We start from the raw sequence: 24,983 nt of genomic DNA, 5'->3' as shown, positions 1-24,983 counted from the left end.
AATGAGGCTGGGGCCCCCAGCTGCTGAAGGGCTAGGGCCAGGCTTGAGCTCTACCTGCCTCGCGAGCATGAGGGGGACCCATGTCCACAGGGGAGTGGGCTAGGGAACAGCAGGTAAACCCTGAAGGGACCTTGCCTCTGCCATGGCTGCAGCCTGGGAGGGGGTCCTGCTGGGGCCACAGCACCTTCTCTCCACCTGGCACCTGGCAGTGGATGGAGAGAAAGGGGTTGACCCACTGACCATCGATGCAGGGACAGCTGGGTGCCCGGGATGGGTGTCACCAGACGTGGACCTCAGACCCGGGCCCCAGAACCCCCAGAGCCGTGAGGGGATAAATCTCCACTGTGTGGGGCACTTTGTTATGGGGCCCCAGGACATGTCTCAGCAAGAGGTTATACCTCACAGTACAAAGTGCTTTAGCAAATCCAGTGGCATTCCTAGGAAAGAGGAACAAATAAACCGAAATATGGAATGCATTATTTTTTTTTTAAGATTTTATTTATTTATTTGTCAGAGAGAGTGAGAGAGCACAAGCAGGCCGAGTGACAGGCAGGGGCAGAGAGAGGGAAGCAGGCTCCCCGCTGAGCTGGGGGCCCGATGCAGGACTCCATCCCAGGACGCTGCGATCATGACCTGAGCCGCTGAGCCACCCAGGCATCCCTATGGAATGCGTTATGAAGCAAAACATGCATATTTTAGTGGTGAATACACTGAAAACACAATCAAATGGAAACTGAACCCTAGAAAAACTGCCCTTACACATTGTCTGTCCCTTCCATGGCCCTCCCCGGGGACAAAACCCACCCAAAGTGTAAACAGGGGTGCCACATTATGCCCCAGATGTTGGTAATGTTCTTCTTAAGCATCTAGATTCAAAACATGTTATGTACAATTATGTCCTCAACTGCCCTGTGAAAATGACTGCCTTGCAGAATTATCTTCCAGACGGAGAACTCACAACTTTGATGACGGACCACATAGGCAAATACTGAATCTGGAAAAAAGCATCCATTTCAGGCTCCGTAACATCTGTCTGCTGGAGTCAGAGGTGGAGTGGCTGCCCTTTGCTGGAAAACCACCCCATTAAAGCAAGTGCTAGGGGATGGGGGAGGCAGTCCTCCTGCTGCGAAGCGGCAGGTGGAGGAGGTCCCAGCCAGGGGGCGGGGGGCGGGGTGGGGGGACACCTGGTGCTCACCTGGTTCACTCCCAGCACACGTTCTCCTCAGGGACTGTCCTCACTGTGCTGAGCTACTGGAGGCCCTTGGCCGACTGAGGCATTGGATGAGGCTGAGCAGAGTTTTGGCACAGGATGATCAGCAGACACATCAGCCAGGCAGGGGCAGACCAGTCAGTGGTAGGTAATGGGGTGGCTTCATGGAAGCAGGCTGGCAGGTTCCTGGTGAAGTTCTCTATCCTGGCATGGGGCCCCAGGGCTCTCTGAGCAGAGGCTAGCTGGGACCTGGGCTGGCAGCATTTCCACCCTTGTCTGAAAACCTTTAATAACCCATAATAGACACGGACACCTTGCGGAGCAGCCTGTCCCCAGTGGAGACCCTCCTTGGCTCACGGGGACAAGGAGGGCGTTCTGAGATTCTGCGAAGCATTTCTCTCTGTGGCCTATGTTAACACACTGGATGTGATTTTCCTCTTACAAATAGGAAGCTGGAAAAAAAAAATCAACAAATAGGAAGCTGGGCCTTAATAGGGAATACACGTAATGCCTATGCCCTCCGTCCCTGGCTCAAACTCCAGTCTGTGTGCCCAGGGGGAGGACGTGCCCCCCCACCTGGAGAGGGAGTCAGCACGGAGCCTGGCGGTCATTTGAACCACTTGTCCCATCATCTGCTCCAAGACAGGTCAGCTACCAACAGGCTGTGCTGGCTTCCTAGGGCTGCCAGAAACGGTTCCAACAAGGAACACCCAAGTCCTCACCATCTGGGGCCCTTGGGGGGCTCCCCCCCCGGGGTGACTGCAGTTGCCGGCACATGGCGCCAGTTTCAGCCTTCCCATCACGCGGCCACCCCCGTTCTTCTCCACGAAGGATGGCACTCGCCACGGGTTTAAGGCCCACCCTCCGTCCGGGTGATCTCATCTTCCTCACATCTGCAAAGCTTCTCTAAGTAGGGTTACAGGTTCTGGGCAGGCATGTCTCTGGGGGTCACCAGTCAATCCATTCCAGGGGGCACAGCTTTGAGCTTCTGGGGTTAAGATAGAGCAGCTGTGGCAAGGGGCCCCCTCACCAGCACGCCCAGCTGGCTACTGTCACAGAAGGACCTGCGGTGAGATAGGACCTCAGGAGGCCTTGGACCAAAGGAAGGGCTCAGACTCTCATTCCCCCAAGTGCCCGCTTTGGTGACCACAGAAGACTGTGCAGCCAGGGCAAGGCTCTCCACCAGCAGGGTTCTTTCCAAGTCCATGGACTGCGCTGAAGAGCCCCAGGTCTGTGATTAGTCCTGGCCCCGTCCTAAACCACGGGCCTCAGCCCGAGATTCCCCCCACAGACGGGAACTGAGTTATTTGACACTGCCAGCATGGGGTGCATGGGGAAATTCAGACCCCAGGGCCCCAGGGCAGAAAGGTCGTCACCCTGTAGGGTGAGTCAGCAGACCAAGGGTGCAGAGGAGAGGACAGTAGGAGAGGCAGGAAGGGATGGTGCCTGGACTGTGGGTATCCAGGTGCAGGGGAAATGGACAGGGGACTGTGAGGGAGAGACCAGAGGACTAAGTAGAGGCTCAGAGGGCCACCACTCTGGTCTTTGTGGCCCCTCACGTTGGAGCAGAACCACAGTCCAGCTGCTCTGGGCCCGAAAGTCCAGACTTTGTCCCTCAAGGGCTGGTCTGTGGGTCTGTGGGGTCTGTGTGTCCGGGGAGGGGGACTGTGTGTCTGGGCGGCCGGTGGGGGTGGGGGGGATGGGGTGGGGGTGGGGGGGTGCTGTGTCCTGTGGAGGTTTGTATGGGGGGGTCTACACTTCTTCTTACTTCCACTTCCTCACTTCCAACCATTTTTCTGTTTTTGTGTACATTTTACTTAAAACCCCCTACGATGCCTTGTTACTATTTTAAATACTCATCTCTTCAGTCAATTAAAAATTAGAAAAAGTCTCTCTCGTTTCCACGATTCCTGGGCGGCTCTTGTTACATATGGGGCGAAGGACGGGGGTGGGGCGCGGTTGCCTCTGAATGGCACCCGGTCCACTGTCCCCGCGGCTCGCCCTCCAGTCTCTCCTGACGCGGCAGGTGCTTCTCCGCCCCAGACCCGCCCCGCCCCCTGCCGTCTTGCCCCGCCCCCTGCCGTCTTGCCCCGCCCCTCTACTCCAAGCCCGCCTCCCTCCGCACAGGCCCCGCCCCCGCGCACGGGACGTTCTCGGCGCTCCCGGCGGGGCCCAGGTGGATGCGCTCGGCGCTCCGCGGCTGCCTGGCTGCGCGCGCACGCACGTCCGCCCCTCGCTTCCGGCGCGGCGGCCTCGGCCGGACAGACTGGACCCTAGCGTCCGGCCTCCCGAGGGCATGCGGCGCTGAGGAGCAGCGGACTCTTCGCGGCGGCACCATGAACCTCCTGCCGTGTAACCCCCATGGCAACGGGCTGCTCTATGCCGGCTTCAACCAGGACCACGGTGAGGGAGCTCCGCGCGCCCCGGCCTCCGTCCGGCCTCTTCCGGAGCCCCCCCCGGGCCGGCCCTGCCCCGGACGCCCCAGACCCGACGCCCCCGCGGCCCGACCCGGCCCGGCCCCTCCCCGGGAGCCCCCCCACCAGACCCGGGCCCTCCTCCGGGCGCCCCCCGGCCCGGCCCCGACCCGGAAGCCCCCCGGCCCGGCCCCTCCCCCGAAGCCTCCGGACCCGGCCCGGCCCCTCCCCCGAAGCCTCCGGACCCGGCCCGGTTCCTCCATAGACGCCCCCCGACCGGGCCCTTGCCTGACCCTGCCCGGCCCGGCCCGGTTGCCCACCCCCGGACGCCCCGACCCGGCTCCTCCCCGGACGCCCGCGACCCGACCCGGACCCGACCCGGCCCCGGCCCACTTCCTCCATAGACGCCCCCCGACCAGGCCCCTGCCTTGACACTGCCCGGCCCGGCCCGGTTGCCCACCCCCGGACGGCCCCTCCCCACCGGTCCCCTCCCCCCAAGGCGGCCCTTGACCCTGCCGCCCCCAGTTTCGTCCCGGCCTCGCGCCCCGGCCCTCCCGGCGCCGCTCCCGCTCGGGCGGGGGGTGCGGGCCGAGGTCGGGGCGGGTCCCTCGCCCCGGACTTTCTGGAGCTCCCGTCGACGGCCGCACCTCCTCGGTCCGCCTCCTCCGCGGGCTCTCGCCGGGTGCGCGACGTGGGGCTCCCCACGGCCTAGCTCGGGGCCGCTGCGTCTCCCGCGCGCGCCGAGGGCCTGCGGCGGCGGAAACCCCGTCGGTCCCCAGCCGCGCTCGCGGACGCGGCGGGCAGGGGCCGGCGGGGTGCGCGTCCTCGCGGGAGAGGAGGGTCCCCGAACTCCCCTCGCGGTTTTTGCTCTTGTGTCCGGACCTCGAAGGACTTGGCTGGGGGAAGCGCGTTTTGTTTTCGCGTCTCGGATGCAGCCGAGGCCGCTGGACGCGGGAGCGGAGGGGGCGGGAGGCGCGGGGCACGGGGCGGCCTCTCCCCGGCAGGGTTACCGGCTTCCCGCGGGGGAAGGGGTGGCCGCTGCGGCTCAGGCACAGACCTGCAGAGCTTTCACTGGCCGCCGTGGAAGTTTCGTTTCGGAGAGAATCGCGGTGGTGCTGTAGGGCCCGCCTTGTGGACACGGTTCTAAGCGGACGCGGGTGCGTGGCTGTGCGTGGCCTGCGCCGACTTCGTGCTGTGCTCGGAGGGATCGAGGGACCGGTCCAGCCTGCCCACAGGTGCTGACTGTGGTGTCACAGGAGAGCGGGGGAGAGCAAGGTGGCGGGTGGAGAGGCGAGCGGGTCAGGCTCACGTCGCGTCGTCGGAGGAGGGCGAGTTTCCTTCCAGTCTTCGAGGTCATGGAAGGAAGGGCTGTCGGAGGTGGCGGTGAGGCCTGGGGACGATTTGGGACAGGTGTGGGTGCCGAGCCACAGAAGGTGATTTGGGTTGAGCCGGCCTGCAGGGATTGTGGGAGAACATGTTATGAGTGGGGTATGAGTCTGAGGTCAGATGTCGGACATGGGGCAGTTCCGTAGCTGAACACTTTTGGGTTTGATTACTAGAGAAGGGCCAGTAAGGTGTTTGATTGATTGATTTGACAGATCACAAGTAGGCAGAGGGAGGGGGGAAGCAGGCTCCCCGCTGAGCGGAGAGGGACCTGGGGCTCAATCCCAGGACCCTGCGATCATGACCCCAGACGAAGGCAGAGGCTTACCACACTGAGCCAGCCAGGCACCTGCCAGTAGGTTTTTTAATGGGTTTGATTGATAATAATTGAGAGCTCTTTAAGGAATTAACAGTGATAGAACAACTCCTTAAGAAATATGTTTTCAGGGGCGCCTGGGTGGCTCAGTGGTTAAGCCGCTGCCTTCGGCTCCGGTCATGATCTCAGGGTCCTGGGATCGAGCCCCCCATCGGGCTCTCTGCTCAGCGGGGAGCCTGCTTCCCTCTCTCTCTCTCTGCCTGCCTCTCTGCCTGCTTGTGATCTCTGTCTGTCAAATAAATAAATAAAATCTTAAAAAAAAAAAAAAAGAAATATGTTTTCAGCATATTTCAGCCTTCGGCTCAGGTCATGATCCTGGGGTCGAACCCCATGTCGGGCTCCCTGCTTGGTGGGGAGTCTGCTTCTCCATGAATAAGTAAACAAAATCTTTAAAAAACTAATATGTTTTCAGTGGAAAGAGATGGCTAGCCGGTAGTAAGGGAGGGAAGAGGTAACCATAAAAACTCATGATACTTTCTGTGTCTAGAAAAGCAAATAGCTTAGTGTCTTGAAGTCATTTAATGCAAGACAATCGTTCTTATGATACCTGCCTTGATGCTGAGTGAGGAATCTTTGAATTAAGCTTCAGTATAGTATTCTAGGCTCAAAATGATGCTGATTATTTAAGAAATCAGTGAATATTATAATATGTTTATCAAGGTTTTATCAAAGATTTTTCTTTAAAGATTTTATTTATTTATTCAACAGAGAGATCACAAGCAGGCAGAGAAAGAGGGGGAAGCAGGCTCCCCGCTGAGCAGAGAGCCCAATGGGGGGCTTGATCCCAGGACCCTGGGACCATGACCTGAGCCGAAGGCAGAGGCTTCACCGACTGAGCCACCGAGGCACCCCTGTACTTTAAATTTTTTTAAAAGAGATTTTATTTATTTCCAAGAAAGAGCACCAGCAGAGTAAGTGGCAGGCTCCCCACTGAGTGGGGGAGCCCGACATGGGACTTGATCCCAGGACCCTGAGATCATGATGTGAGCCGACGGCAGAGGCCCAACCGACTGAGCCACCCAGGTGCCCATGTACATATCTTAATTAAAAAATACTTAATTGCTAAAAAACGTTAGCTACCATCTGAGTTTTCAGTGAGTCGTAATCACTAATCACAGGTTACCATAACAAACATACTCATGGAAAAGTCTGAACTCTTGCTAGAATTATCAGAATGTGCCACAGAGACATGAGTGAGGAGTGGTGCGGGTAGAGCTGCTGGAGGCAGGGCTGCCACAAACCTTCGACTGGACGACGCACCGGGTCGTGAAGCAGTGTGGGACGCCGTGTGCCTGTGTGTCAGAGAGAGCCCCACAGCGAGGCCAGTGCCCTGTTGCCCCCACCAGCTGACCCAGGGGCTTGTGGGGTCCCCAGCTGTTGGACAAAGTTGTGTGAGCGTAGCAAGGATGATGCCTAGAATTCTTTTTTTTATTAATTATTTTTATTACCATATTATTTGCTGCAGGGGTGCAGGTCTGTGACTCGTCAGGCTTACACACTTGACAGCACTCGCCGTAGCACATGCCCCCCCCGCAAGTGTCCATCACCAACCACCCTCCCCCCCACACCCTCAGCAACCCGCAGTTTGTTTTGTGAGGTTAAGAGTGTCTTATGGTTTGTCTCCCTCCCGATCCCACCTTGTTTCCTTTCTTCCCTCCCTTCCCCCCATGACCCCCCCCCCCCGCTCTGCCTCTCAAATTCCTCATATCAGGGAGATCGTATGATAATTGTCTTTCTATGATTGACTTATTTCGCTCAGCACAGTGCCCTCTAGTTCATCCACGTCGCTGCAGACGGATGCCTAGACTTCTTAAGAGAGTGGTTGCCAACCTTTGGTGTTTGTAATACCTTCTCTTTAGTGAAGGCTGCTGTGCTTCCAGAAAAGTGTGTGTGCCCCAGAAGAGTGTTCAGCTTGATGAGTTTTCCAGCCTGAACACACCTGGCCGTCCTGTGCCCCTTCCAGTCACTGCCCTGTCCAGCCTGACTTCCGGTGGTGTAGTTTCGTTTTGCCTGTCTCTGTACTTCACTTGTGTTCCTGGCTTTTTTAGTCAACATCATGTTCGTGAGACATTTTCCATATTGCCGAGTATTGTAGATCATCCTCCGTGACGCATAGCAGTTTTGTGTGACTGTGTCACAATCAATTCAGGCTACCGTTGGGGGGCGTTTGGGTGGGTTCCCAGTTTTTGGCTGTTAGGCTGTGGGAGGGATGCTGTGAACAATCGGATGCACACCTTTGCACACCTGTGTTGTTTCTGTACGGCGCGTGCACCCAGGAGTCGTGCCAGATCCTGCAGACCGTGAGCCGGGGTGGGGGCACCGGTTTGGCAGCCACCAGCAGGGTCAGAGCCCCCATGCCTCCAGACGGGCTTCCTACTTGGCATTTCCCACCATTTTGGCTGTTCCGGTGGATGTTAATTGGCCTGTTAACAACCTGGTGTGTGACCGTGACTGGGGCTTCAAGGTTAGGCTTGTTTACAGGTGGGAGGAGGTCATGGGAGACCTCAGGCCACTTTCTGGAAGGCCGTGCTGCAGCAGCCCTTTCCTGCCCTGCCCTGGTCCGCCGTGTCCACACTTGCTGGGGTGGGTCCCTCGTGGGCTTGGCCGTCATTGTGGCTCCAGGGCTGGGTGTCTGACACACAGCACTTGAGACGTGGGTTGGGGGTGGGGACGCCAGTGGCGAGGGCTAGCAAGAGGCAGGTATTGAGGGAAATGTGTGGTGGCAGAACGGCTTGTGGAGGTAGCCGGTGAAGCCGTCTCGGGGAATGAAGTGTTCAGGCGGAGCTGGTCTTCAGCAAGGCCAGAGGAGGGCCCTGCAGGAGGAAGCCGGACTGGCTGCAAGGGCTTTTTCACATTAGGTGACTGAGAACATTGTGCCAGGCTGTGCATGTCATTGAGTAGCAGCTCTGAGGAGGGGAGCTGGGGTCTGGGCAGGCCACACCCGGGTGCTCGGAGCACCGGCGAGAGCTCTTAGGAAGGGCTCTTTCCTCCACACCCCTTGCTCTTGCTGTTTCGGGCCCGGGCGCCCTCGGCTGATGTCCCACTGCAGCGGTTCATGTCTCCGTCTCTCTCTCATGCTTTAGGATGCTTTGCATGTGGGATGGAAAACGGATTCCGAGTCTATAACACCGACCCGCTAAAAGAAAAAGAGAAACAAGGTAAGAGTAGTTCCTCCCTTTTTCCCTTTCTCCAGACTTCAGAAAACCTGCATTTGGGGCGCCTGGGTGGCTCAGTGGTTGGGCCGCTGCCTTCGGCTCAGGTCATGATCCCAGGGTCCTGGGATCGAGCCCCGCATCGGGCTCTCTGCTCAGCAGGGAGCCTGCTTCCTCCTCTCTCTCTCTGCCTGCCTCTCTGCCTACTTACGATCTCTGTCTGTCAAATAAATAAATAAAATCTTTAAAAAAAAAAAAAAACAAAAAAAACCTGCATTTTATCCCGCAGCTGGTGGAGACAGGGTGCTGGTTTCAAGAAGTAAACAGGTTCATGGCCCTGTGCCGGCCTAGACAGGGTGCAGGGGTGATCCAGTAGATGTGGCCCGGCTCTGATTTCTCCGGGGGATGTGCACTTCGAAGCGTCCTGTGTCTCGGCCATGTTCTCAGGTCTCGCTGGCTCCCGCGGGAGAGCTTGGGGTCGTTGGTGCGAGCCCTTCTCTCCCTGCTGAATGTGAATCTGGAGAGGACTCAAGTGATGGGTGTAAGTCAGTGCGTGGGACTCTTGACTCCTTATAAATGACCACTTAGAAAATACGGTCTGTAGCAGTAAGTTGTAGCTGCTTCTGTTTACGTATCTCAGTGTTTTGAGTTACGTTTTCGGGGAATACAAGTTTTCAGAAGCTTCTCGAGTGGAATCAGGACTTCTCTTGGTAATACTAAAATAATGGTGATCCTTTTGCCATTTGACAGGAAAAATTGGTAAATGTTACAGGTAGAATTTTTTCAATTTATTTTTACTCCAAGGTATTTTTCTTACACTTTTGGTGTTTCCTGCTCTCTTTGCTTGCTGGGAGAATAAAGCCGACACAGACCGGTCTCAGATGGGTGCGAGAAGATGGGGACCCCTTTGCCTTGCTGCTGCTGTGCTTCTGGCCTTTATTCAGGGCACAAGTTCTGTTTTCTGATGCTGGGACTATGTCTTGTCCGTACGTCTCAGTACTCCAGCCAGCAGCCGCCTTCCATTGGCAACAGCTAGTGACCCAGCGTCAGGGGCTTTCCTAAGTCTTTTTGACAGCGGAACCCCTTCGTCAGATGCTGTGCTTGTGCAGCAGCCCTGGGGTTGGGAGCAGTAACTGGAGCTTTACGTGGAGGGGTTGACTTCGCAAGTCGAGGTGTGTAACGTGGGTTTATTAGAGGCACACAGAGTAGCTGGTAGTTAAGGGCTCAGGTTCTCGGCCCACTTTGTTTGGGAGGGATCTGACCCGGCCCCCTTGCCATACTGCTCTGTGACCTTGGGCAAGTGCCTCCCCTTCTCGGCCTCACTTTCTTTGTGTAGAAGAAAGGTGATAACTGTCTACCTCCTAAGATCATCGTGAAGATCAGTGAATTAGATGCAGAAAACACCTAGATTAGAGCTGGGCCCGAGTGCTGAGTGCTGCGTTAGCTCATGCCTTCCTAAAATGTCAGCCCAGCAGCCGTGCACTCTCAGTGGGCCAGTGAGCCCTGTGGGCTGTGGTAGGAGTCTGACTTTTATAGCAGGCTGACTTTTATTTATTTTTTTTGGTTGCTTAGTGAATTAAGACAACTCTACTTTATATGGATAAATAGTGACAAGATACTTTGAAACAGTTTCACTTGCAAATACTTTTTATTTAAATTGACCCAGAAATTTAGGAGTTACTTTGAAGTTGAACCATTAGCAATATATTGACAGCTATTTCCTAATTAATGAAATGTTTATAACAAATTGAGGATTTCTTCTAAAAATATGTTAGGGCGCCTGGGTGGCTCAGTCAGTTGAGTGTCTGCCTTCAGCTCAGGTCATGATCCAGGGGTCCTGGGATCGAGTCCTGCATCGGGCTCCCTGCTCAGTGGGGAGTCTGCTTCTCCCTCTCCCGGTCCGACTCCTTCCTTGCTTGCGCGTGCTCTCTCTCTCTGTCTCATAAATAAATAAGCTAAAAAAATATATGTTAGAGAAGAAGCATTTAAAAGTCTAAGTTCCAGAAGGGTTTGTCGTTCTCGCACTGAGGGCAAGTACTGTTTCCTCTGCTGCTCAGCTGAACAGTGTCTGGGGAAGTCTGTCCCTAAGCTTAGCTTGGAGTGAGCTTGAAAACGGTCACGGCGCTGCTTCTTGACAGCGTATTTTAAGCAGTCCGCCCCTGCGCACTTGTAGGTTGGTCTGCTGTTACGTTTCTGGCAACTGAGAATGTGCCAGAAAACAGACTGGATCTGGTTCCTGTTTTATCTTGCGGTTTGCTTTCCTAAATGAGGAGGCAGGAAGTGTGCCTGCACTTCTTCCGTGGTCACCCCAGATCCGGGCTGTGGGCCCTGTTCCGTCCCGTGTGTCTGGGGCTCGGAGTAGGTGGGGCCGGACGTGCGCTGCCTCTGGCGGGTGCCCCCACCGCCGGCAGGGACTGGGAGCCGTTGGGGGCAGCTTTCTCCCAACTCCCGCCCAGGCTGAGGGTCCTGCACCTTAATTACACCTCAGGTGGGTTTGCCGCTCTCCTCTGCTGCAGGAAAGCCGTGGGGCCCCGGGGGCGACTGTTTGGAACGGCGGCCTCTCTGGAGTTCATGGTCACGCTGTGGGGTCCCGGTGTAGGCCTCGGATTCACATCTGTGCATATGCTAGGGAGAAGGTCCAGGAACGACACATTTGGGTAAAGTAGGATACCCAGTGATTATAGAAACCCAAGAAATACTCATAAGAAGTTAATTTCACTTTTTTAAAAAATTTCACTTTTCATTTAAAAACAGAGCTCTCTGTGGTGCAGAGGTGATTGGAACTCGTATAGCTCGTGCTCAGTGAGCTGGCACAGCCTGCAAGGTGGGAGAGGGGTTCAGGCATTTTCCTGTCTTCATGTCACCCAGGTTTCCCTCCACATGACCAGTGCTCACACGTGGGGCGCTGGCGGCCAAATGTGGCGGAGTAGAGAGGACACAGGGACTGAGGAGGAGCAGCACATGACTGAGGGGGCGCTGGCGAAGGCCTGGTCCCGAGCCCACGGGCGCTGGCTGGGAGCCTCCAGTGTCCGGTGCTGCGCCGGGGCGAGGGACACAGTCCTGCGTAAGACGGGCTTCTGGAGATAAGAGGGGACCTGTCGTGCACAATGCCTGTCATGACCCAGTCCAGCAACCTGCCTGACGTGACGGGGTGCTGGGGGCCCTTGGCCTCATTCTGTCTGATGGGCCGCAGGCTCATGTGCGCCCCCCGCACGTCCGGGACGAAGGGACTGGAGAGAAGCGGGAAGCGTTGTGAGGTGGAGGGAGGGAGTGGCTCGTCGTGGGGTGGGGGGTACACGGCAGCTTGTAGCTTTGGCTTGGCTGTGGAGAAGCAGACGGTTCCGTGGCCGTTTCATGACCTCAGTGGTACAGTTGAAGTTGGTAGAATCTTTTTGTTGGGTAATTTGGCAAAATGTATTCATTTTATACGGACAAGTACTGTTTGATTCATTAATTATACCTAAAGGGTTTTATCTGAAAGAAAACCCTGGAAGAAAGACCCCCAGATGTTTACGTGAACAACATTGCTCTTGACCCTGAACAACCAGGAATTGGGAGCGACCACACTAACCCACTCCTCCTACCCTGCGGCTGGAAATCCACATGTGGCTCTTTCTTTTTCTTTTCTTTCTTTTTTTTTTTTTTTAAAGATTTTATTCATTTATTTGGGAGAGAGAGCACAAGCAGGGCTAGGGCAGAGAGAGAAGGAGAGGGAGAAGCAGGCTTCCCGTGGAGCAGGGAGCCCGCCCTGGGGCTCCATCGCAGGACCCCAGGATCATGACCCGAGCCAAAGGCAGACGCTTCACCCACTGAGCCACCCAGGTGCCCCCATGTAGGACTTTTGACTTTGCAACAACTTGACTGCTAGTGGTGTGGTGTTGCCTGGAAGCTTTATTGGTAAGAGTTAACACATGTTTTGTATGTGATCTGTATCATATACTGTCTTGATACGATAAAGTAAGCTCAAGAAAATAAAGTACTGTTGAGAAAATCTTTAAGAGAAAATACATTTACAGTATCAGACTGTATTTATTGAAAAACGTCTGTGTAAAAGTGGACCCATGCGGTTCAGTCCTGTGTCGCTCGCAGGTCAGGGGGATAGTCAGTCCTTTCTGGAGTTTCTATGAAGCCTTGAATTTTGCGTTGCTCACGGAGCCAGCGGATGAACTTTGGAGCCGTCTTGAAGGGCCGTGCCTGATCTTTGGTCGACTTCCACCTTTCAGAAGTTTTGCTTCCTCACTTGCCCTCTGCTGTACCCTTCCTGGGCGACGAGCTCTGGTCGCTGCTGACCAGGGTGCAGAGCTAGGAGAACAAGGTGCGCTCTGGTCCTGCTCTGCACCAGAAACCATTCAGAGTGGGGTTTGCTTCTCTGAACCCCAAACTTCTCCCTGGGTTCCCATTGCCTTCCCCAGTGAGCATTGTTTGTCGTCCTTTGTCGTGGAGGACATCTGGAAGTCTGCTGAGGTTTTCCTCTTAAGTTAATTCACCAGCATCTTTGAGCATTTCAAGCCAATGGAAGAGGTGTTTAAGGATTTAAAAAAAAAATTTATTTGATAGAAAGACAGCGAGAGAGGGAACACAAGCAGGGGGAGTGGGAGAGGGAGAAGCAGGCTTCCCGCTGAGCAAAGAGCCTTACGTGGGACTCGATCCCAGGACACTGAGATCCCAGGACCTGAGGCGAAGGCAGACGCTTAACGAGTGAGCCACCACATTAAGCATGCTTTCTTAGAGCTTAGAGATTTGGGCTACCCCTTAAAATATGACTTGAGGTATTTTATACATTTGGTACGTTGGCTTGGTAGGGTGCTGGGTGTCAGCATTTATCTCCGAAAGGAGGACGGGCTGCTGAGGGGAGTCCAGAGCGCGCTGCTAGCCGGCCGGCAGTCTCGTTGCTGTTGGCGGTCACGTATAGATTGCAGATTAAAGTCAAATACCGGGTGTTACGTTTCCCCTTTTTTCTCTATTTAATTGGCAAAATAGTCATACTAATTTTTTTCAATTTCATTTCAGAATTTCTGGAAGGCGGAGTTGGCCACGTTGAGATGTTATTTCGCTGCAACTATTTAGCTCTAGTCGGTGGTGGGAAAAAGCCGAAGTACCCCCCTAACAAAGGTAAAGTGGTGGGAGCTTAAGGGTCCTGCCCCCCATGTTGTGACATGGGGGACTTTCTAGAGCGTCTTGGTGTCTGCGGCTCTATTTGCTCTTCCCTGGTGGCCCTGTGGGGTATGAAGGACCCGTCACCAACAAGAGGCACCCAGAGAGAAAGTCTTGTCTCTGCTGTTCACAGGAGAAAAGTGTGCAGCGAGGGTCACCTGTTCCCATCGACATAAAGCGTGTGCTTTTCAATTAATGTTGGCTAAACGGGGGCCGTGCCATGCCTCTGGACCCCGTTTTGTTCTGAGTACCCACCTGTGGGTTGGTATCATAAATGTTATGTGTTCATTTTAAAGCGAGGGTTAGGAGGGTATTTTTCCTGCCGAGAACCATGGACTCAAAGAAACGTCAATTTCGCTGTCACATAGAGGAAAAAACCACGTCAGCTATAGGTTTAAGAGTATTGTTCTTGGTGTGTGTGTCTAAGTTTCTGGGTGTTCAGAGAGATTGTGGTGTAAAGGTCTGGCCTTTAAAGTAAGGGAGAAACAGAAACTTTACTAACCACGGCCTGTACTTCATACTGTAAAGCCAGGGCTCTGCTGGGGGGAAAGCAAGCAGGGTGTGACACCAGGAGGGGGGCAGGTGGATGGCTGAGGTGGGTGAGGACAGACCCAGGGGGTCTTGCATACTGGCTGAGGGTGTGGTCAGCCTGCTCTAGTTTGGAGGCATGTGTGAGACTGGAAATGGCAGAGTGGGAGCCCTTCTTCACAGGGAGGGACAGGGAGAGAGAAGGAAGTGGGACTGTCCGAGTCAAGGGCTGGTGAGCTCGCAGCCCTGGAGGGCTGTGAGGTTGGAACCCGCTGGTGATCGGTTCCTGAGTGGGGGTGGAGGGAGGGGCGGATAGCTCTCTTTCTAGGTTGGGCAGGAAGGGAAGGTTCCAGGAGGTGCTTTTGGATGAAAGGATGAGCTGGAGGTCTGCTTGAGACCGTGTGGCAGGGGGAGTCAGGTGAGCATGGAAAGGTGTAGAGTCCTGGATGAGCCTTGGTAGGCCCTGGGGCCCTGGCTTGCAGCCCTGAGAGGAGCCTGGTGGACAGCGTGAGTGGGCTTGGGGAGTGGAACTGCCCGTGGTGGTGTGCATGGACCCCTCCAGGTTGTCACAACCAGGGCTAAAGGGCAGAAAGCCTGGGTTGTTGTCTGGTACATTGCCAGTGGAGCCTGTGGCGTGGGAGTCCAGAAAGGCCGTGCAGAAGCGACACAGAGGCCGCCGTGCTCAGAGTGCAGGGATGGGGGTGCCAGGGAGGCTCAGTTGGCATCTGCTGCTTGATCTCAGAGTTGTGGGTTTGAGCACCACGCTGAGCTCTATGCTGAGTGTGGAGCCTACTCAGAATTCCTTTGCCCGGCTGCTTGGGGGCGGGCACCAGTCCTGCAGCTGGGGTCCGGCTTTGCCGTGAAGCACGTTAGTGATCACTGATGAGGAAAGAGAGTCGGGCGCTCGGCCCTGCCGGTGGCACCGGGGTTTTTCAGTAACCTCAGAATCACTGCTTGAATCTGCTCTATTTTAATACTTACAAATTAAGACCGTGTTGAAATGTGAAGAAGTCGTGTCTTCGGTTTGTGGAGGACAGTAGAACGAGACCAGAGGAGCCTGGTCGTCCCAGCGCGACAGGCAGGTTGCGGCCGAGCCCAGAGCTGTTGAGGCAGAGCTCCAAGGCCTCTTCTTACTTAGGAGCTCAGAGGACGGAAGGAGGAGAATTCAGAATTACCGAATCTACCTTTCGCTACCAGGAACTATATTAAAAGGCAGACGTGCCAAATCCTGGGTGTGTATGTAGAATTTCCAGCACACCAGGATGCTGGCTCGCAGCCCGTGGAGACCGCAGGGAGCTGAAGGTCACCTGGGTCTGTGGCTTTTTCTCAGCGTCCATGGCATTGTGTCTGGTCACTTTCCTTTTGTGAGTGAGAATTTGAGCTGCTGGTTCTGGGGCTCTGTCATGCTGTTTACAGAAATTTCTGAAAATCGAGTTTACTCGGATTTGTGACACCGCTGACGTGGCTCCTCTGTGGGATTCTCTCTGGACGGGGCTGGTTTACGTCTGTTCTGAATGGCAGACGTGGTGTTGGGTCGCAGAAGCTTACTTTCGAGCTGCTCTGTAGGGTCGCGTCCTCTGCCGGCCGGGTTATTGTCTCAGGGAGGGACATGGACCGAGGTCCCGCCCCACGTACTGACGTGCTGGCGCTCCCGGGCACTGCGAGGGAGCCCGCTGTGGGAATGAAGATGGCATTTTAAGCGGGTGACAACAGAAGTCTGCTCCGTTTTTGAATGGTTATAAATTTTAATCTCTTCAATAGTAAATAATTCCATAAAAGTTTGTTAGTTCTTGTAGGTTTGTTATCTCTTGATATGAAGTGGAGGTCACTGAGTCCATTCTGGCAAAACTCCCCCCAGAACCCCACCGCCAGGACTCATGGTGGTCATGGCGTCAGGACTTTTGGGGGAGACACTGATCACCTTCTACCCTGGGGCCCCTAGCCCACGGCCTGCTGAGGAAGCTTAAGTTCCCTGACCTCACGGCCCCCTAGACAGCTTTGTGAGAGAAAGGTGCAGAAGCTAGAGCAGTCCCCACTCCTGTCCCCGGCTCAGTGCCGCCGTCCTCGTCCTCAGGCTGTCTGTAAGTTTTCTCAGCCCTTGGGGTGCGGTGACCACTGCGTGTAATGCTGGCGGCTCGCGCAGCTTGTGGGGCGGACGAGCAGGAACGGTCAGGCTGGGGCCGAAGCTGTCCCCCGCTAACACAGAAGCTTCTCTTTTTCTGCCTGATCCAGGTGTGTCTCTAGAAGTCCAGGAGGAGCTGTGGTCAGGCCTGCTTTTGGCTCAGGCAGGTGGAACCGAGCAAAGAGAGGAGGGGGGAGAAGTTCGCCCGAATCTAGGCGAGGTTGGCAGGAAGGAGTGCGTGTGGGGCGGCGGGGAGACTGGGCCGGTGCTGGAAGGGAAGAGGCGGGCGGGGGGCATGGGGAGCGCTGTGCGCTCAGAGACAGCCTGGCGAGTGGCGGCCGCCAGGTCCCCGGGTCTGAGACGGGGCAGTGGGGGAGCAGCACCTCCCTCTGCTCAGAGCCCCGGGAGGTCAGGACGCTTCTGCGAGGCCCCGCTGCCTGTGCACTGGTGCCCATAAGTTCTCTTGGAATTGCAGTGATGATCTGGGATGACCTGAAGAAGAAGACTGTCATCGAGATAGAATTTTCTACCGAAGTCAAAGCAGTGAAGCTGCGGCGAGATCGGTAGGTTTGCCGTCTTAGTTCTCAAAGAGCAGTCGTCGCTCTCTCTGGAGACGGTGAGATAGTTTCATATTGAAGGAAGAAATGTGTTTGGGAAAATCACGTCTTCAAATGTGGTGATTGTAGTTTACGACCCAAAGGTCATGGCATTCTCCGTATTGCTGCAAAGAAGGTGTGCGTTTTACGGGCTTCCCCAGATCGCTTAGAAGTGGCTTGTCGGTGCCTGGACGCAGCCCCTGGTGGTCCTCAGTCCCTCAGAGGACAGTCCCTGTCCAGCAGGTTCCCACCAAGGACACGAGGCGTGAGCCTTCCTGCTCCCAGTCCAGCTCTGCCGCGCGCCGTCTCCATAAAGGTTGCCGGGTGGAAGATCCGGAGCCTCCTTATTAACGAGACGGTGCCATTGCTGTCACCTGTTGGAAGTAGCAGGCTCCTCTTAGCCGTGGCCATTACGGTGTTTAGGAGAACATAGAAGTTTTTACTGTTAAGTTCAGCAAGATAGAGTTTCATTAATTTGGATTGTAATTTGGTGTTATTTACATCTTACACTCCGATGTGGGAGGGCAGAGATGTTGAACAAGGTGACAGGGAGTAGGGGCTGTCATACCCGCATTCTTAGGTAGGTTGTGACTTCCAGTAATGTTGATGGGTCCCTAATAACACAAATCCAAGGACCTTCCGAATTATCCAGATGTATCTAAAAGCGTATAAAAAAATACTTCCTGCTCTGCGTACTCTACTTGGTTCTTACTCTCGATGAAATATTTGATGAAAATGTCCCTGACCCTCAGGAAGGTCCGTTAGTCCACTGTACCCAGGTGCTCGGGAGGGGCGTTTGTCCGTCGGTGCTGGCCCCTCCCCCGGGGCTCGTAAGTGACCAACCTCCAAAGACCTTGCCTGCTCAGGGCGCTGAGTCAAGAATGATCCTTCTGTCTGTGCTCTTTGGACCATTTCTAAGTTTCAAATGATAAGAACAAAAATCACAAAAAGCTTGAGTTTCGCTTTTGGGAACAGGAATTCTGATTTTTTTTTCTTTCCAGAATTGTGGTTGTTTTGGACTCCATGATTAAGGTGTTCACATTCACACACAACCCCCATCAGTTGCATGTCTTTGAAACCTGCTATAACCCTAAAGGTAAGAAATGCAGAGGAGTGATGATGGAAGTTGGCTCTCTCATGTTCTGTCCAGTGGGGACCTGTGCCGGGTGCCCTCTCCCGTGGCAGGTCTCTCTGTCGGAGTGGCACTGCCGTGGCGGGACGGGCCCTGAGACCCGCTGGCGGCACTCTGACCGAGACAGGCTTCTCCAGGCCATGTTCTCACACCGGCACCCGGCCTTCCGGGTGGGCTCTCCAGGCCATGTTCTCACACCAGCCCCTGGCCTGCCAGGCTGAGACCTCCTCTCCCGCCATTGTCGGAGCAGAGAGAGGGGAGTCCCCCGTCCCCCCCGCATCATTGTCAGCCAGTCATTGTCAAGAGGTCAGCAGCTCCTTGGGCGACCTTGGAATCGTGTGTTTTCACTGAGTTCTGAGGGGTTTCCTTCCCTTTTTCTTCCAGAGCAAGGATTGCATGTGACTTTGTTCCTCATTGTAGCACCTTAATTTCTTTTTAAAATTTTTAGTGTTTTTCCTCTGGCTTTATTGAGCTAGAATATCCATACAACTCACTCATTTTGACGATATGGTTGGATAATATTTAGTCACTTTGAGCAGCTGTGTAATTGCCACCACAGTGGAGAAGAGTTCGGGTGGCCCCTTCCCTACCTGGCCTTTAGGTTTCGCCTTCTCGGTTGGGTTCGGGTCTTCCCTTTCGCTTCCTGGACCTCAGGCTCTTCCGGGTGTGTGTTCTTCCTCTTGTCTTTACCGCCACGTGACACTGCACAGTCTGCATCTGCCGGATCGTTTATCCCTCCGGCGTTCGGACCGCGGCGAGCAGACGTCGGTGCGAATGTTCGCAGACACGTCTTCGCCTGGAGGAATCGTTCTGTTTCTCTCGGGTGAATACTGGAGATGGTGTTGGGACACTGCGTCCACGTTGATACAATATTCACAGCTGTTGTCTAGAGAGGCGGGGTCCTCTTGCACCCGCACCAGGAGATCCGTGATCTGAACTTAACAGGGACCCAGGATTGCTGATCGCAGCAGCCCCTGCCCCAGCACTCCGTACTGTCCCTCTTTTGAACGTGGGGCGTTGCCGTGACCGAGGGAATAGTATGTCTCTGGGGTTTCGTTGCATTTCTCTGCGGACCGGCGGCGCTAAGCCTTTGTCTTGTGCTTTTTCCCTTCAGACATCTTTTATGAGGCGCCTTCACATCTTTTCCTGTTTTAACATTGTTTACCTGCTCACTGAGTTGTAAGAATTCTTTGTATATTCTAGATAAGTTCTTTGTCACTTTTGCAGATATTTTCAGTTTGTGTTTTTTTTGCAAAATAAAGATTTTCTTTTATGTGTTTAGAAGCTTTAGATCTTAAGTTAGGTCTTTAATCTATTTTTTTGCCTATGGTGTGAGGCAAAGGCCCAGATTTGTATTTTTCTTTATGACTGTCCAGTTTCTGGTACCATTTGTTAAGGAGACTATTTTTTTCTGCCTTGAGTTATCTTGGTGCTTTTTTTTTTTTAATCAAGTAAGTGTAAGATTTTTCTGGATTCTGTTCTATTGCAGTGATATGCCCTTATGTCAGTATTATAATTGGTATCTAGAGCTTTGAAATAATTCTTAAAATCTTAAAACTCAGTAGTGTAAGTTCTCTGATGTTGTTCTTATTTTACAAAAAAATGTTTGGCTATTCTAGGACCTTGCCTTTCCTTATAATGTCTAGTGTCGGTCGGCTGGTTCAGAAAGCCTGCAGACAGCTTGACTGTGACCACAGTGACCTGCGGGCAGAGTCGATTCTAGCCGTGACCACAGTAGGTCAGGTCCGATCAGCTCTCTGTCCGTCAGAAATTTGGTTTTCTTCTACATTGTGTTACAGAGTCTTATACAGCACTGTTTTATTTATTCCTAAGTATTTTGGGATTTTATGCCATTGTTAATGGAGTTTTTATACTTCACAATTTTGTATTCTCAGTGGCTAGTACCATGGAAGATGGATATTTGACAAAGTTTATTTAAGAACATGTTCAGCAGATGGTCCGGTTATGAGGCAGTCTTGCAGGGTTAGCTTTGTTTGGCCTTCTACTACCTAAGGAAAAGATTTTGTGATTCTGATATAAATGAAAACCCTTGGGGGTGCCTGGGTGGCTCAGTTAAGCATCTGACTCTTGGTTTCAGCTCAGGTCATGATCTCAGGGTCATGGGCTCGAGCCCCACCTTGGGCCCTGGGCTCAGCAGGGAGTCTGCTTGAGAATCTCACTTTCCCTCTACCCTGCCCCTCCGCCTGCCCGCCCTGCGCACACTCTCTCTCTCTGTCTAAGATAAATAATATATTAAAAAAAAAAAAATGAAAACACCTAAGTAAGTCTTATGTATTTTTTTCCCCCCTCGTGAGCTGGAAGACAGAATAGGTTTTGTTGGGGTAAGGCAGAGGCTCGTAGACAGTCGTGAATGCTTGATGGGTTCTCTCCATCTCCGAGCAGGCCTCTGCGTCCTGTGCCCCAACAGTAACAACTCCCTTCTGGCCTTCCCGGGCACGCACACGGGCCATGTGCAGCTCGTGGACCTGGCCAGTACCGAGAAGCCGCCGGTGGACATTCCGGCCCACGAGGGCATCCTGAGCTGTGTGGCTCTTAACCTGCAGGGAACAAGAATTGCAACCGCATCCGAGAAAGTAAGTGCGCGCCCCTCCCCTGCGAGCTGCGCACCTGCCCCCGCAGCCCCGTCCTCCCAGCGACCTAGAGTGTGGCCCTGTGGGAAGCCGGCCCTTCCCTGTGGCTTCTGACTCCTTATGGGTTATGGCCACCTTCTCTTGGAATCAAGTTGTAGTTGACATAGACCATTGAAAAGTCATTTTTCTTGATGAAGCCTCATATTTTTGACAGCAGAGTCACTGTTCCTTTTTCTAATTGGCCACGGGAATTACCACGAAGATGTCATTTCTCTAGACCGAGAACAGTAGCCGTCCAGGAACATGCCTGCCCGGGCTGTGGATTCCCTCAGGCATCTGCTGGGGCAGGGGAGGCGGGGGTTAGCGGAGGGCTGGCACCCAGGGCTCTGGCTCCTCCTACCCAGGGCTGTGGGACTGAAGAGCCACCAGCTTATTCTCGGGTATAGTGGAGGGAGAAGTGGAGTTTAGATGAGGGTGAGTTGGGAAGGGGTTGTATGGGCTAATGGGTTTCTGAGTATAATATTCATTTCAAAAAACTAAAAGGTTGTGAATGATAATAAAACACTTCACTGTTTTTCAAAGGGGACCCTTATAAGAATATTTGATACTTCATCAGGGCATTTAATCCAGGAGCTACGGAGAGGATCTCAAGCAGCCAATATTTATTGGTAAGAAAGTACCCCCCCCCCCCGCCCCGTCTGCCCTCAGAGGCCGTGGCTTTGGGTTGTTGGCATTGAAATGCCGCCTGTTGGACCGAGGGAAAATCAGGGCCTCTGCCTGCTCTTAGGGAATTGGTGTCAGCTTGTTTTATTAGGAAGAACTTTAAATTGTTATCATGGGAATATGGACGGAAGTTACAGAGAAGGTCATTAACTGTCACGGACCCTGCGTCCATGCTCGTCAGTACTGGCCAGCTTTATTTCTTCGCCACTGCTCCTCCAGCTGATTTTTCCGTGGTATTCTAAGACACACACCAGAGACCTTCTTAGCTCATCTGTAATCACTCGGGGTCTGCGGCCCTGCCGTGGGGGACCCCTTGCTGGGGTGGGTTTTCGTGCTTTGTGTCTGTGGCCTTTGCGAGTGCTGGGTGGCATTTGGGTCTGTACGATAGACACGTCATGAACTTGCACTTAGTGCCTGTGCCCGTGGAGCCCTGTGGGGGCTCTCCTCTGTGTCTGCTCTCAGGGCCTCTCCAGCCAGGGTGGGGGCCTGCCCAGCCCCAGGGACGCCCCCTCCAGAGCGCAGCTTGCCCCTCCAGGGGCCAGGGGTGTCCCCTGAGTGGTGAGGAGGGGTGGCCACAGGAAGCTGCTCCCCAGCGTGGACCCTCTGGTTCCGTGGAGAGCGCTGCTGTGGTGCTTACAGTCGCTGTGTGGGATTCAAGGAGACCAGGGCTCGAGGCGCCGGCTCCCATGGCAGCTTGGCACTGCGGTTGGGGTTTCTCTGCATCCACCTGAGATCAGAGCGGCCTCTGATTTCTCTGCAGCATTAACTTCAACCCGGACGCGTCCCTCATTTGTGTGTCCAGTGACCACGGCACAGTGCACGTCTTTGCTGCCGAAGATCCGAAAAGGAATAAACAGTCCAGGTGGGTCCCACAGTGAAAGGACAAGCCCCTCCCTCAGGCACACTGCGTGAGAAGTGTAGTCACTCATTTGTGGGATGGGGCACAGGTGTGACGTCCACAGGCCACGACACGTGGTACAGGGTAGTGCCATGAATAGATTTTTCTCTTCCTTGGGATTTTTTCTCTAGCTTTCTTGTAAGACTACGGGATGTGTGGTACACAGAACGTACGGAAGGGGTGAGCCGACCATTTTTTAACTGGTCAACAGTAGACCCTGAGTTAAGTTTTTGGGGAGTCAGTGGTTGGACACAGGGTTTCAGCTGCAGGAGTTGGAGTCCCTCAGCGGTGCATTGTTTGGGGTCCACAGTATCTGATGTGGACATGCGTGTCATTTTTACCTCCTTTCCCAGAGTCCAGTTAGGGTTCAGTCACCTTCCCACCTTCCCTGGGATTTAGGACTCGCACCTAAACCCTGGTGCATGTCCTCACGTTTGCCGTGCTTCTGCGCCCCTTCCGGTACCGGTGCTTCCTGGGATTACCATAAAGTCATTTGTAAGCACTTTGCTCTTTTCCACGTGAGAAGTAAAAGTAAAGGAAAAACAGAATTTGAAGTGTCTGGGCTCAGGCCCCATGAGAGCCACTTTCCCACCTTCTTACGGAGACGTAACCGCCTTTTCTCTCCTTGCCCTCCTAGTCTGGCCTCAGCCAGTTTCCTTCCAAAGTACTTCAGTTCCAAGTGGAGTTTTTCCAAGTTTCAGGTTCCCTCAGGCTCTCCGTGCATCTGTGCCTTTGGAACAGAGCCAAATGCCGTCATTGGTAAGTGGTCCTTGGGCTGGCCGCCCCGTGCTCACTCTGCTGGGGCATGGCCGTGTGGGTGACAGCGGCCCCCTTCCCGCCCTCTGGGGTTTCCTAGGAAGTTGTGGCAGGGGCAGGTCATGTGGTGTTTGAACCGATGACCTAAGTCGAACGCGGGCACCACCCAGAACAGCCGGGGTTCCTGGCCACGCGTGTGCTCAGCCGGGAGTGGGGGTCCCTTGCTCCCCAGATTCACTCTGGGTTGCTGCCCAGAGCAAGGCCATTTAGAGTTGAGCTCAGTGAGGACTGCTTGTTGCTGACGTCGAGGGCAGAAGCCGCGTGAGTGAAACGGTCTCCTTCTGTCTCAGCGATTTGTGCAGACGGCAGCTACTACAAATTCCTCTTCAACCCCAAGGGGGAGTGCATCCGGGACGTCTACGCGCAGTTTCTAGAAATGACCGATGACAAGCTGTGACTCCGCTGCGAGTGCAACCAGCACCCACGGCCGGCCTCTCCGGAGCACCGAGTGTGCCCTTCAGACGCTGGGGCTGGTGCCAGGGCCCTTGGGCCTCATGGGTCAGCGGCCAGAGGACTGCCCCGGGCCCTTGGTCCTGAAGCCATTCTGTGGTTGTCTCTTTTCCTGAGCAGGGCTTCCCATTTCCAGTATTAAAGAACGAATCATCATCAAGGCAGTGTAGACACTCAGTGGCTCTGAGCTGCCCGGGCCCGACTGCTGGCCCGCGACCTGTAGTTGAGCTGTGATGCTAGCTTCCGTGCTTCCGCCGTGCCCTCCCGCCCGTGCCCCCCATGCGCTTGGGGGCTCCGTGCACACGTAGGGACTGGGTTGACTAAAGGATGGACAGAAGGACATTTGTCTTGGCAGCAGGTTCCGTCATTTTTACTGAGTCTAACGGGGAGACGAACCGTGTCCGTGTGAGTTCTTACGTCACCACCAGATTTTAACGTAGAGCAGTAGTACCAGCAGCAGCCTTAGGGAAGGAGAAAGGAATCCCTTCTCTCCTCTCGCGGAGAGCCAGCCGCGTTCGCACAGGGTGGGCGTCTCCCCGCAAGCCGGCGTCCTGGTCTTGTCCGTGCCTGTCGTGAGCCCGTGCTGCGGCCGTCCCCGTCGGTCTGTCGGAGCCGTCGGCATGGAGGCCCAGGCTGGGCGCCCGCGGCGAGCACAGTGCTTTGTGGGTCCCGCAGGCCGCCCGCGTTTCCCCGTAGTGTGCAGGGAGCAGAGGAACAACGTAGACCGTCAGGATCAGTCCCCGAGGAAAGCGTCACTTAATTTAGAGGATGTGGAGGGAGAGGCTGGGCATCGCGGGGCGCAGGCCTGACGTCTGGGCAGGAGCGGGAGGCCCAGCCGGGCACGGCCCCGCCATCCGCCCGAGTCGTTTCCGCTGGGGCTCTGAGAGGGAGAGGCACGGGAATGTTTTCTAACACTTGGTGACTGAAACAGGTTATGGGCTCTGTATTGTTAGTACTCCCAGAGGAGTGTATGTAATTTTCTGAAATTCCCTCTAAAGAAACTCCGTTGTTCGGTTTTGATTTCAGGTTGCAAACACTGAAAGTCTGTGGCGGCGGCGCCGCGTCCTGCCGGTTCTCTTACTGTCGGTAATCCGCTTACCTGTGTGTGGGTCCCACTGTACAGCATGCATGTACTTCTGTGTGTATTTAATCATGAAGTTTAATTTTGCACTCATTTGTAATGTTTCTTTTAAATAAAAGTGACTAATTTTGTTGTACTCTGTATCCGTCAGGGGAGAAGAATTGTATGTTATAGAACCAAACCCTAGTTTTCAGATCTGCGGACCTCCTCCCGCGTCGGCGTTCCCGCCTGCGAGCAGGGGCGGTGAAGAGCGTCGCGTTCGGTGGCACTGTGTACGGTCTGGGGGACAAGCTGTGCCCGGTGTCGCGGTGGCACACGGGACTCCCTCTGGGGCAGGCACCTGGTCCGTGTTGGGGT

The 24,983-nt window shown here is 54.5% G+C and overlaps 1 protein-coding gene and 1 long non-coding RNA gene across 2 annotated transcripts; one reads left to right on the top strand and one right to left on the bottom strand.

Annotated features, from left to right (window-relative positions):
• Nucleotides 1-515: 515 nt before the first annotated feature.
• LOC309850983 lies at nt 516-4,765 on the bottom strand. The gene is made up of 3 exons (XR_014304562.1): nt 4,682-4,765; nt 1,196-1,662; nt 516-994 (listed from the first exon to the last, which is right to left on the bottom strand). It is a non-coding gene; the product is annotated as an uncharacterized lncRNA (long non-coding RNA).
• WDR45B (WD repeat domain 45B) lies at nt 3,360-24,767 on the top strand. The gene is made up of 10 exons (XM_082705602.1): nt 3,360-3,613; nt 8,467-8,541; nt 13,546-13,647; nt 16,815-16,902; nt 17,937-18,031; nt 20,471-20,661; nt 21,241-21,326; nt 22,142-22,243; nt 22,917-23,038; nt 23,386-24,767. Exons 1-10 carry the CDS (start codon nt 3,391-3,393, stop codon nt 23,490-23,492), a joined length of 1,191 nt encoding a protein of 396 aa, XP_082561728.1. The 5' UTR covers nt 3,360-3,390; the 3' UTR covers nt 23,493-24,767.
• The last annotated feature ends 216 nt before the right edge of the window (nt 24,768-24,983 follow it).

Source organism: Mustela nivalis (assembly GCF_964662115.1).
Source record: "Mustela nivalis genome assembly, chromosome: 17".
NCBI lineage: Eukaryota > Metazoa > Chordata > Mammalia > Carnivora > Mustelidae > Mustela > Mustela nivalis.
Note: the sequence above shows the minus strand (reverse complement) of the source record. Positions and strands in the feature narration are given on the sequence as shown.